Source organism: Pundamilia nyererei, unplaced genomic scaffold (assembly GCF_000239375.1).
Source record: "Pundamilia nyererei isolate P.nyererei 1_Seehausen unplaced genomic scaffold, PunNye1.0 scaffold00087, whole genome shotgun sequence".
Taxonomy (NCBI): Eukaryota; Metazoa; Chordata; class Actinopteri; order Cichliformes; family Cichlidae; genus Pundamilia; species Pundamilia nyererei.
In genome coordinates, this window is record NW_005187488.1 from 900197 (window position 1) to 912262 (window position 12066).

A 12066-nucleotide genomic window follows, 5' to 3' on the forward strand; every position below is an offset into this window, starting at 1 on the left:
ACTGTTATGCAACTCGTGATCGTTCATGGTTAAGGATATTCGTGACTGGCTAATGCCTGCAGTAATACCTTTTAACCTGATCTACAACTGGAGTCCATTACCCTTCTAAACCTAATTGTATTTCTGGAACAAACACTATTTTTGTTTAGTAAAGTCCTAAAAGTCTGCGAGTGTTTGTCATTGTACTTTTATGTGTCATGTAGTGCATTTGTTCTGCTCAGAGAGGCTCAAAACAAAGACAAAACTAACCTCTATTATAAATTATAAAGCAGTCATGAGATTTCTCAAGGAAAAATGGTGCATGTTTACCCATTTCATTAAAAACAAGTGATCGTCTCTGTGGGTCCTGAGAATGGAGAGTCCCTTAATCCTTATTACTTAAAGAGGTCTTCAATGAGATTACAACCCTGCACAAATATTGTGGACATCAGTGGACCATCTGTTGCCACTTGTGAAGAAAACCAAACATTTTAACCTGTCTAACCTCATAATTCAACTTCAAATATGAGTACAAACACTCTGAATGTTGAAATGGTGGTGGGGAAAACCAAAGTTTTTCAGATTTTCTTCAGCCGCTTGCAAAATTTTCCCAGGTGAAGACGCACATGCATGACGTGTAATTACATGTCAACTTAAAACACATAGTTAATAAACCTGAGATCTTTCTGACTACTTCTTTAACCTGCTGTGACACCCCCACGTTTCTCTGTGACACACCTTTCTGGAGAGGATTTTCGAGCACTGCACCTGCACCTGCAGCGCAGATTAACTCTGAGCAAAGATTAAGCAAATTAACTATGATGGAGTCTCCCGAAATACACTGTTACTGTGCAGTCAGTCGAACAGCAGTTGAACAGCAGTCACAATGTAGAGCACGGAATAACATTTCATGGATCCTCTTAAAAACATTTGGGACTTTTGTGATGCCAAAGAAGGTGAGTTCCCACTGAAATCATACAATTGTTTATTTGTTTTTACTTACTGAGCTATTGTTTAACCTATTTACTTACTCAGGTGTAGTGTGTTTATATTTGTAGTGTTTGTAACACCATAAAAATCCTAACAGATTATGTACCGATAGCATATATATACTTTGTCCATTCTGAAAATGCTTTTTTAAAAATCTATTTATAGTCTGCTCCAACTAACTTTACTATCAATAATAAATTAAATAGCTTAAATGGCACCGTAAATTTTTTAAAAAGGAAACTTGAACATTACATGTAACTGTGGCATGTTTACGTATATGTTCAAAGTAAAACTGGTAAGAGGGAATTTATTGTGAAATATTTCTGTCACTTATGCGCCGCTAAGCCAGGTAATCAGAAGCAGACGCCACGCAACTGGCTGGTTTCCCAAAAGTTAGATCATGTTACCTGATGGCAGCAGTTGAGCAAAGTAAACAACATATGCTCAGAAGACGTCATTCAGCTGTTTGCCTCGAACATGGCGTTAAGTTGTTTGTGTCTTTGCAAAAATCCCACGAGGTACAGTCATCTTTAATACAAATTCATGAAGCAGCTTTATAAAATACACCCTGAATGCAGGATAGCTGTATTTAAGATTCAGAGAAGAAAAAGGTCAAGTAGGTGTTTGCAAAGTACGAGAAAACCTGTCTAAATGGACAAAAAGCATTTGATTGTCAACGAACAATAGCTCCCAAAATTAGAGGAAGAATAATTATTAATATACTTAAATGTTAATTTAATGTACATCTGATATAAATAACTGGAAATGGTTAATTCAATGAAAAGAAAAAAAGACATATGAAGTTGATTCACAAAGAAGACCGAGTGTTGTTTGTTTGCGCAAAGATGCTTTTGACACATCAGCAAGAAACTACGGTGGGGCCTCACTCCCAGTGTCTCACATTTAGATGTGTGTTCAGGACGTATTGGAGTCATAGGTACTTAATGGTGTCATTTTTTAATGTGCAGAGTTAACTTTGTAATTGATTGTATATTAACTCTGACTGCAAACAGTCACACAGGCCTAGAGACCAGTTGGAGACCATCTGGTAACCTCCGGTCAGGAGGAGAAAATGTGTATTCACCAAATGGTTGTGAGTTGTAGACAGAGTTCATGGCAGTAAGTGGGAAATCAATTCAGGAAACCCTTTTTTCACATAGGCTTAGAGAACACTCAGTGTCCCTCCAGTAATCACTGGCTACGAGGGAAAACCAGTTGGCAAGTGGTTGCTGGGTGTCATGAAACTGGTTGCAAAGAGTTATAATCTGATTAGCTCAGAGACTAAGAGCATTTGCAGACAAGTCAGTGTCTTCCATTCAAACTGCCAGCAACTGGGACAATTTTTCACCAACCACTCACTAAATACATATTTTTGTCTAGCACCGTAGATTGTCAGGGGGTCAATGTGGGTCTTGAGGTCTGTGTGACTGAGGTCTAACTTAACCAAGTAGTTCTGGTCCCAAAACCTAAAGAAACAGCAAGCACAAAAAAAAAGAAACCAACAAAACAAGTGAAAATTAATTAAATGCAAAAACAAAGACCAGCATCCTGTTGGCTGGCAGTTATATCCCCGCAGCCAATCCTGCTTTCATATATCGACATTGTTGCTGTATGACTATGGCAAGTGTGTCACAGCACCAGCAAAATGAATACCTTATGTCTATCTCAGAAACAGCAGCAGTGCAGTGTTTGACACCACAGAAACCACTTTAAAGAGTCCAATGGATGTTCAACATACATGGACTTTATATAGAAACTCTGAGCGGGGAGAGCCAAGGGAAGAATTCCAGTCACACTCTGCCAACATCAAAATCTAAGGTGTTTCATATTTTCATATTTCATGTGTAGTAAATTTGGGCTGCTTCTGAGCAATAACTCAACACTAGAGGAGCTTTTTGTACCAAAAGACAACAATCAAAACCAGTCAAACACAACAGTAAAGGAAAATCTGTTGTTCTTGCTGAACTTCTGTTCCTCTCTTTCTCTCCTCTCACAGCCAATCAGCGATGATGAATGAGGCAGGACTTCGGAACGCCCTCCCTGACCAGTCATCGGGGAGTGGGCAAACTTTTGCCACCTCACGCCACCCAAGCGTCATTGACCCTGTCTTATCAAAGAGGGTCTGTTTCTACAAGAGCGGAGATCCTCAGTTCAATGGTTTGCGCCTTGTCATCAACAACCGCACCTTTAAGACCTTTGATGCACTCTTGGACAGTCTCTCCAAGAAGGTGCCCCTGCCGTTTGGGGTGAGGAACATCACCACTCCTCGGGGGATTCATGCAGTCAAATCTTTGGATGAACTTAAGGATGGGAAATCCTACATTTGCTCTGATAGCCGTAAGGTAAAGCCCATCAATCTGGCACTGGCCAGGAAGAAGCTGCCACCCTGGTACCACGCCAGACCGGTTAGCTCTCACCGTCGGACTATTCAGCAGGGTCGGTTTTTCCCAGGCCAGAGCATCCACAAACAGGAGCCAGTGCTTATTCGCACACCCAAGAGCCTACTGGTTTTCCGCAATGGGGACCCCTCTGTAAAACACACTGTGGTGCTTCACAAGAAGACTTCTCCAAGTTACGAGGCTATCCTGGAATATATCTCAGAGCTCATGCAGTTCCATGTGGTGAAATTACACACTCCTGATGGCAGACGTGTGAGTGTTCTCCTCTGTCAGTGCAACACATAGAAAAAGGATTTAAGAATCAATGAATATTCACAAAACATTTCCTCTAATTGGAAACAAATTAGTATCATTGTTGAATAGATTACACTTCCCATAAGAGACTGATTTAACCTTGGCATAAAATACCTGTCGCATGAGGAGAGAAAGTGTTAAGCTTCTTTGGCCACTCACCCTAATACCCAGAAAGGCCTTCTGGGATACTGCACTGTAAGGCTTTAGGTCAAGGAGCTAATACAATCAGAACCTGAGGGTGATTCACAAATAATAATTAGAAAATAAGACTTTTTTCTAGTTATGCATGCAATTTGTGTTATTAAAATCAAGATTATTTGAAAGGACTAACTTCTTTATCTCTTGTCTGCTGCAGGTTGACGGTGTTCCAGGCTTGATATTGTGCTCTGGAACTGTGGTAGCTGTGGGCAGGGAGCCATTCAGGCCTGCAAACTACAGTGCACAGAAATCTCCATCTCCAACGTGGCGGCGTACCAAGCAAATGAGTCTCAAGAGGCAAAAGGCTTTGAATCGTAAGTTTATATTCCAATAAACATTTTTTAATTAATTTTTTAAAGGTTTTTAAGACTAAATTATCGTATTTACATGAGGAGAATACATTGCAGGCACGATTCGAAGAGTAGCGTCAGTTCAGCAGACCTCTTTTCATATGACATAATCAGTGCGTCTGGAGTAATCTACCTGGCCTCATGGGATAAAGTTTGGAGAAGTGCTGAGGCAACGCTATGTACATAATACTGTAGATGACCTACATACACAGTCACTGGGTTGGCTGGCTAGTCTGCTTGATGAGCAGCACTCATATCATCTTTCTAATTTTCCTTTTGCTCTTTCTCTTCTCCCTTCATGCTTCTCGGGTGTCCTCTCGTCTTCAATCCTTGGATATTTCAACTCTTTTTTTTTTTGCCTGACTCCTTGAAAAGGTAAAAAGAAGTCAAGGAATTTTTCCTCGTCATCTGAGAGGTACATCGTTCATCAGATCCACAACACCATCGCAGAGAGTTCCTGTGATATACGCAGCAACCCCACAAACTCTGTTGAGTTGGAGTCAAATCGCATCCTGGAGTCTGTAGCAGAGACAGATGGCAATGAAGCTGAAGGGCAGGACTACATGCTGCCCAGCGACGACAATATTGAGAAGTCCTTCCAGGTGAATCAGGACGGCAGCATGACGGTGGAGATGAAGGTGAGGTTGACAATTAAGGAAGAGGAAGCCATCCACTGGACCACCACCCTGACACGCTCAAGCGTGACCAGCCAGCATAATGCGAGCTCTTTACCGGAGACTGAGGCAGAGCTGGACATCTGCTCGCCTAAATCAAACTCACTGGATTTACAGAGTCTTGCTGCCACTGTCGACAACAAGTGGAACAAGGACAAAACTCAAGACAACAATGACGATGATCCACCATCGCTCGGTAATGCAGCTTTAAGTGAGAGCGGTAAGGAAGAGGAGATCGTCAAAAACCACTCAGATGCATTGTCCTCTGGGAGAGCTCCGACACCAGGATACAAGCAAATTAGCAAAAAGCAAGCCTCTGTGGAGAGTATCATATCAGTTACAGAAGATGGGATTCAGAAAGGAACTATTGGCTCTTATTCCTACAGTGAGCAGACAGGAAATGGAACAATGACAGAGCAGTATTGCATGGCCAAGCAGAGCAGCACTAGACCGGTGCCCAAACCAAGAAGACTCAGCTCTGTTGATGTCAACAGTAAAAATGTTTCTGGATTTAAATCTGCAGAAATGAGTGAGATCGTGCAGAGTGAATCCAGCGGAGAGGAGGTGACTGAGACAGTCATGCACATATATGAACAGCAAACATGCCAGGACAATTTCCTTGCAAATGTTTGTGCACACACTACTACGACTGTTGGAAGGCCACCTACTTCAGAAACAGGGCAGATGTCATCGAATAATAAATTTGAATCAGAATTCTGCAGACCGTCAACTGCATCCGAGTCCATTAGTATCTGGAAGAGTGAAAGTATGTCAGTAAAGTTGCAGCACAATGGTGGAGGAAAAAATAGACAGCAGCAGTTCCAAAATCCCAGAAAAATCCAAACAAAGACCCATCAAAAAGGCGCCAGCATGGATAAGAGGGCATCCTCAAAGCCCAAGGTGGTTCGGAGGCTCGCAACACCACGAAAAAGACTAAAACAGAATACTGCAGAGGCAACGGAAGCACATAAAAAAGTAAAAGCTTTCTCCAGTGCCGGATACATTAGGAGGATTTATGGAAACAAAATGAAGTCATCGAAAAACCTTAAAAAGAGACCAGCACAAAACAGGGACAGAGGTGTTACAGCAAAGAGCTCAGAAGTGTCAGATGAGACAACAAGAAGCACGGACAAAGATTCAAATGTGCAATCAGTATTAAAAAAATCCATAGAGAGAGTTTCTTTTGATACAAGCCAGATGAATGTTTCTCCCAATGAAGTCAGCCAGATACGGGGAATACTGACACGGCAGACATCGATGCATGTGGAGAAACGGAGCGAAAATGAGCCCGATAATATTAATGGAAGCGTGTTGCCTGCTTTTAACACCTCCAGCGCTGTTACAAATGAATATGTAGAAAGCTGGCTGCAGAAAGCCCACCTCAACCACCCGTCTCACCTGCATGAGGAACGTCAAAAACTGGAAGCAGAAAATGGCAAGTATAAAGAGCCTAAAAATAAGCATGACCTGATCGATGTGGCAGAAGATGTAAAGTGTTCGGAAATACAAATGTGTCAAACTTCAGAACCTCCACCAGAGAGTTCACTGGCAACATCTGTCAAACTTAGAGTCCAGTCTTTTGAAAACAAATCGAGTCCACCCGTCGAGAAAGCTACAGCCAGGCAGCAACTTCATCATTCTCCAAGCACAAAAAACACAGGAAACCAGAAGAACGAATCCCAAAAAGAAGAAATAAACCATCCTGTGCCACCAAGTGATAAGATCTCAACAGAAACACTGTTAGACAGTGATGTGGAAAATAAATCAAGCTCAGTCCGGATCTCGTTCCAAAAAGCAACGCCACTTAATACGCTTTCAATGGAGCTACCACCGCCACCTCCTCCTGCTGAAAGCACAGAGCTATCAAACACTGAATACTGCATGGCAGATGCGTTATTAGTGAACAGCAGCCCATTATACAGGCTCTCATCAGTGAGCAGTGAAGGGACAGATAATAATCCATTACCCATCAGTCCTACGTCATTTAAAGATGACACAACAGCATTGCTCTCAAGAACACCCTCTATTAAAAGGGCCCCTTTGGTCAGTAATCTGTCTCTTGAAAGGAAAATGTCAGTGAGAAAGGCTTCTGTTGATAAATATGCTTTAAGCAGTGAGGCCACTCCAGAGAAGACCACATCATTTACTGAGAACTACACTGTGGGAGGTGATGGCATCTGTTCAACACCATCGCAGCGATCAATCGAAGCCCAACTAGAACCGGCACACTGGTCAGGTCTGACGAGCTGCCCGTCGTGTGGTAATTCTGTGTCCCCATCTAGTTTAACATCTGATGAGAGGCTGTCATCGCCCAGTATGTCATCAAATGATGCATCAGTGCCAAGTAATACCCCATTTAAAGTGAGAGAAATGAGTAAAGAAACTCAAAAAGAGACATCAACACCTAAGATCCTGGTGAAAAAAGCAAAAGCAAAAACCAGCCCATCTCCAGAGAGGAAGTTCGAAAACCGCCCCGTGGATAAAACTCTGTCTCCAAACATCAGACCACAAAAACATGCAGCTTCAGATGGCAGCCCCTCCACTGAGAGAAAGCAGACTAATAAACCAAAACTGCAAAAGAGACTCTCTCCATATTCCCAGTCTCTGGACATGGCGTCACCGCCTGTCAAACACAAGTCAGGTAGAAAGTTGCTCTCCAAAGACCTCTCCTCTGACAACCCATCAGAGCAAACAACTGTAAGACAAACGACAACATCAATCCTAAGAAAAAATCACCAGACACCACAGTCACTAAATTCAAAAGCCGAACTGGATAAAATGCTGACCTCTGTCACTTTCATGCCACTGGAAGCTGACCAGTGTATTGAAAAGAACGAGACAGAAGGTGAAGCAGCAGATCAAGAGAACCCTGTGACAAACATGCAAATAATAAAGCCATCAAACACTGCAAACCAGCCAAGCATGAAACCAGTCCTTGAAAAGATTTGCTACTCAATCAAGTCAATAAGACAGATGACTCAAAACAAACGTCCATCCTGTCTGGAAAAGTCCAACAGCTTGCCAGACTTCTCCTCCCACGTAGCGTCTACGTTTGGCTCCTCATCTAAAGCTCTCCTCGCTTTCTTGGCTGTCATGACCCTCCAGGAAGGGCTTACAAACTTGAATAGGAATGAGCTGAACGCAAACAGCGTCAGCTGTGCGGAGGCTTTAAAAATGATCGATTCGCTCAGAGAAATTGCCGGAATCGAGGATTCCCACAGATTACAGACGAGTTTGTCAAATTTGCAAAAAACGGCCTCAAAGCAGCTCCTGCAGAGCTGGAAGGGCTTTCAGGAACTCAGTGACAAATGCAAAAGCCGCAGCTCAACGCCAAATGGTTCAGAGGCAGAACTCCTAACTGGAGAGAACCCCGAACAAGAGCGTGTCGCTGAAGAAAACATTATTGACGAGATCATGGATAACCTCGATGTACCGGAGAAGCTGAAGGAGGAACTGGCTTCTCTTTCATTAAGTCCAAAAAGTGAATCTGACATTACAGAGTCGTCACCTAAAGATAGCAGTAAAGAAATTGCTGATCATTTCTTCAAAGAGAAATCCGCCACTGTTTTGGATTCCACACCAGATGATAAAGTGGATGTGGATGTAAGGTCCATCATTAAGCAAACACAACAATCTGGAGCAGACAAATCTCACCTGATGGCAGAGGAAGCAAAGGACAAACCGACAATCCCAACCACTAAAGACAATGATCCACCAGCTAACCCTACTGTTACTGAAGAAAAGTGGCTTCACAGTAAAGCATCGATGCTACAAGAGAACAAGGAGGACTTGCAGTCATGTCAGGACACATCAAGGGAGAATATCATCAAAGTAGAAGTCGGGAGTAAGAAAATTTTCAAGAAGGACTCAGGTGCAGATGATGAAGGGCAGAAAAAGAACTCAAGTGCCAGTAAAGAATTAGCAGAAAGAGGGAGTTGTAAGCAAAGTGTGATCAATTCAGATGCAGGTGAGCTGAAGAGCTCAGGGGACGAGTCGGAAACTTCATGTGAGGAGATCAAACACGAGAGTATCGAGGGTGAAGACCTGTCCAAACTTGAAAGTCCCTCTGAAGAGGAAGATAGCAAGCTACCAAGCCCCAGCCAATACGTGGAACTAAATGTAAGAGAGGAGAAAAGCATAACCAGCCAAGACAGGGAAAATCAGACAAAGGTCACGTGTACCGAGATGAGCAAAGGTGACTCGTCTGCCCCTGTGTGTCAGCCCAGCTCTGAGAAGGAACACCCGAGCCAAACATACAGCATGGGACTGACTGATGAAAGCACCGGAAACTCAGACATGGATGAGCCATCTTCAGAGGAAGAGCAGCCAGAGGTTGATAGCAAGAAGCTGCAAGTTATTGTTGAAGAAAGCATGTCCGGCACTGAGGAAGAGCAGGAGGACATGGAGGCGAAACAGCTTTGTGACCTTCCAGATGATCGCGAGCAAAAGAAAAGAGCTTCATCATCTTTAACAGCTTTGATTGAAGAGCCAAATGAAGACAAGGTTAGCTCAGAAGATGAGGACCCTTACATTGAGGAGACATATATTTATGACAGGACAAACAGTGAGAGCACGCATAGCAATTTAATAGAAAATCAGACTTTGGAAAAAGAGAGTTGTAGGTTTAATGCAGACGATGATAGCGGGAACGATCACAACAGCTTTGAAGAGCACGCAGATGAAGAGGAGCCGAAGGTCCAAGAGGAAAAAATCACCAGCTCAATTGAAGAGTTAAGTTACTATGAAAAAGAGTCCAGCTCAGAGGAGGAAAAAGCTCATGTGGACAGATATAAAGGAGAAACTGTAACTGACCAAGCAGCTCCTGCACTGGCAGCACAGTCTGAAGGCACTACCTCTGAAAAGTCTGTGGAGAAGGTCCAGTCTGAAGAAATGATTTCCCAGTCAGTTGCAGAGAGAGTAATTCTTCTAGAAAAGCGAGTTGCTGATGCAGAGAAAAGAAAAAGCACAACAAAAAGTTCTGCAGTCAAATTTTACTCGCAAAAAGAGGCCCCTCAGGACTCAGGCGACGAGGATTCACCCTGTGAATCACCCACATCTCAGGTGACTCTCTGCACCCGATCGGCTCCCCAGTCGTCGTTATCCTTCAGCTACGACTCCAGTGGCGTTATAACCACCGAGCCCGAAGGCAGCAGGGTCAGATCCATCAGGGAGATGTTCTTAGCCAGGAGCGCCACCAACATCCAGCAAACTCGTTTCCCAATTCCTCACACATCAGAGCTGGCTGAGCTAAGAGCCGAGACCTCCGTCAGTGGTGGATATCAATCTCAGACTTCAAGCGAACTGTCGAGTGGGGAAGATGATTCGGCGCGGAAATCCATCACTAAAGGCTTCGTGAGGAGGACAATCGAAAGGCTTTACGGCAAGAAGGATGCTAATACTGATGAGGAAGCAAGTGAAAGGCCCCCATCTGAGCCAAAGCAGGAGAAAAATGGACAGTCGGGCATCCTCGCTTCCTTCCACACAGCCCGATCCAAAGCAATGTCTGAGCTCTCATACTTCTACTCCACAAATGCCCTCGACACCTTAAGCGAAGCGACGAGATGCATCGCTTTTAATGCACAGGTCGGGCCCGGCGACAGCATTCCCATTGATAACGGACGCTGGCTGCTTAGAGACAACACCCTCATCCGAAAGTCTGTTTCAGATCCAATTGGAATCAACAAATCTTTTACAAACACTCCTGAAGGCAAAGGAGCGTTTGAGGACACAGAGGAGAAAAGTCCCTATTCTCTGTTCGCCACAAAACCTGAACCAGAAGAAGACAAGACCAAACTGCTTTCCGGGAAGTGCACCTACTTTTCTTTGCCCCACGGCAGCGAGTCGGACATATATCAGGACGAGCTGAGCACGGTGAGCAAAAGCAGCGCATATGACGACAGCATCACAGAGGAAAAGGACAGCTCAGAAGACACCAAGACGTGGGCCGAGAGGAACGGCATGCTGCCTGCTGACTTTAAGATGATGGACAACAAAGTGCACCCAATGATGGAGCCTCAACCTGAAGGCGAAGTTGTAGTGGTGGTGCAGCCTGGAAAAGCTCAGGGTGTCGTTAATAGAAGGCTCCCGGAGCAGGACGTATTAGATGTACTGTACAATTTTTGTGGACAGCATTGTCCTTTACTGTAAAAGGGGCAGCTTTTTTTCACATAATCACAGAATATGGACGAAACAAGTGTTCGTTATTAGGCCACAGTGAGAAATATTTTCTTTGGTGCCTACTTTTTTGCTGTTGCCATAGCTTTGGCATAATACACTATCATATGTCAAGTCTTTTGAGCCAATGCCAAGTGTGTAACAATGCGTCACAGATGCACAAGCTAGCGGATTAACCCTTTTCAACCCTTGCATTTGCCCGTGTGTAACAAGACCTTGTGCTTCGACTTGTCTTTTTATATTGCTTGTTCAGTACACAGAAAAAACAGTTTGACACATCAAGTGTATATTTGCCATTTTACACTCCAGAGCAGCTCTTCTCACCCTATAGGTTGCCTGTCAAAACAAGCACTCAGAGCATTACTGTAATCTCGTTTTAAAACTCTAAACACTTTAAGTCCCAAGCAGATGTCAGGCAACCCCGCAGAGTGAACAGGTCAGTTTGTGGCCTGGAACTCAAATTTTGTACTATACATATTGTATCAGTTGACTTCAGTGTAAATAGGACCTTTCCTGGTTTTCGCTTAGTATCCATAGCTTAATGCATATTTGCAATAACCTGGTTTCTATCATTAGGACAAACTGTGTTATGGTTTACGATGTGGCAGCTGTGACGTTTCTGTCTTTTAAAATTGACATTTAAGAATTAAAAGTATGTGTTTCCAAATGTTCGTCTTCTATTTTTCACTTCTTTTACACTAAACTCAGTCCAGATTATTTTTTATAGATCCTGGGTGATTAATGTCTTGGAGATTAGCCTTTTTTGGTGAGTAAAAGTGTAAAGGCCGAGGTGGGCGTCGTGTTAAAGACACCTCAAGAAGCTCAGCTCGCTTGTTTTCTCTTGCTGATTAGCATCAGCAGATTTCTGAAGAGGAGCGGAGACCTCTGTTTTCTCACTCTGTTTGAGGAAGCATTTGTGTTGTTCCAAGGCTGTTTTGTTTCTCAGAAGTTGCCATCGAGCTGGCCCGTGTTGTGACAGGAGCGTCTAGGAATGTGCTAAGAGGGGAG

At 43.5% G+C, this 12066-nt stretch overlaps 1 protein-coding gene across 1 annotated transcript; it reads left to right on the forward strand.

The window, feature by feature from the left end:
* Positions 1-845: 845 nt before the first annotated feature.
* LOC102197596 (oxygen-regulated protein 1) lies at positions 846-11719 on the forward strand. Its single transcript, XM_005738842.1, has 4 exons — positions 846-935; positions 2966-3620; positions 4018-4174; positions 4586-11719. The coding sequence occupies exons 2-4, from the start codon at positions 2976-2978 to the stop codon at positions 11029-11031; spliced, it is 7248 nt and encodes a 2415-aa protein (XP_005738899.1). The 5' UTR covers positions 846-935; positions 2966-2975; the 3' UTR covers positions 11032-11719.
* The last annotated feature ends 347 nt before the right edge of the window (positions 11720-12066 follow it).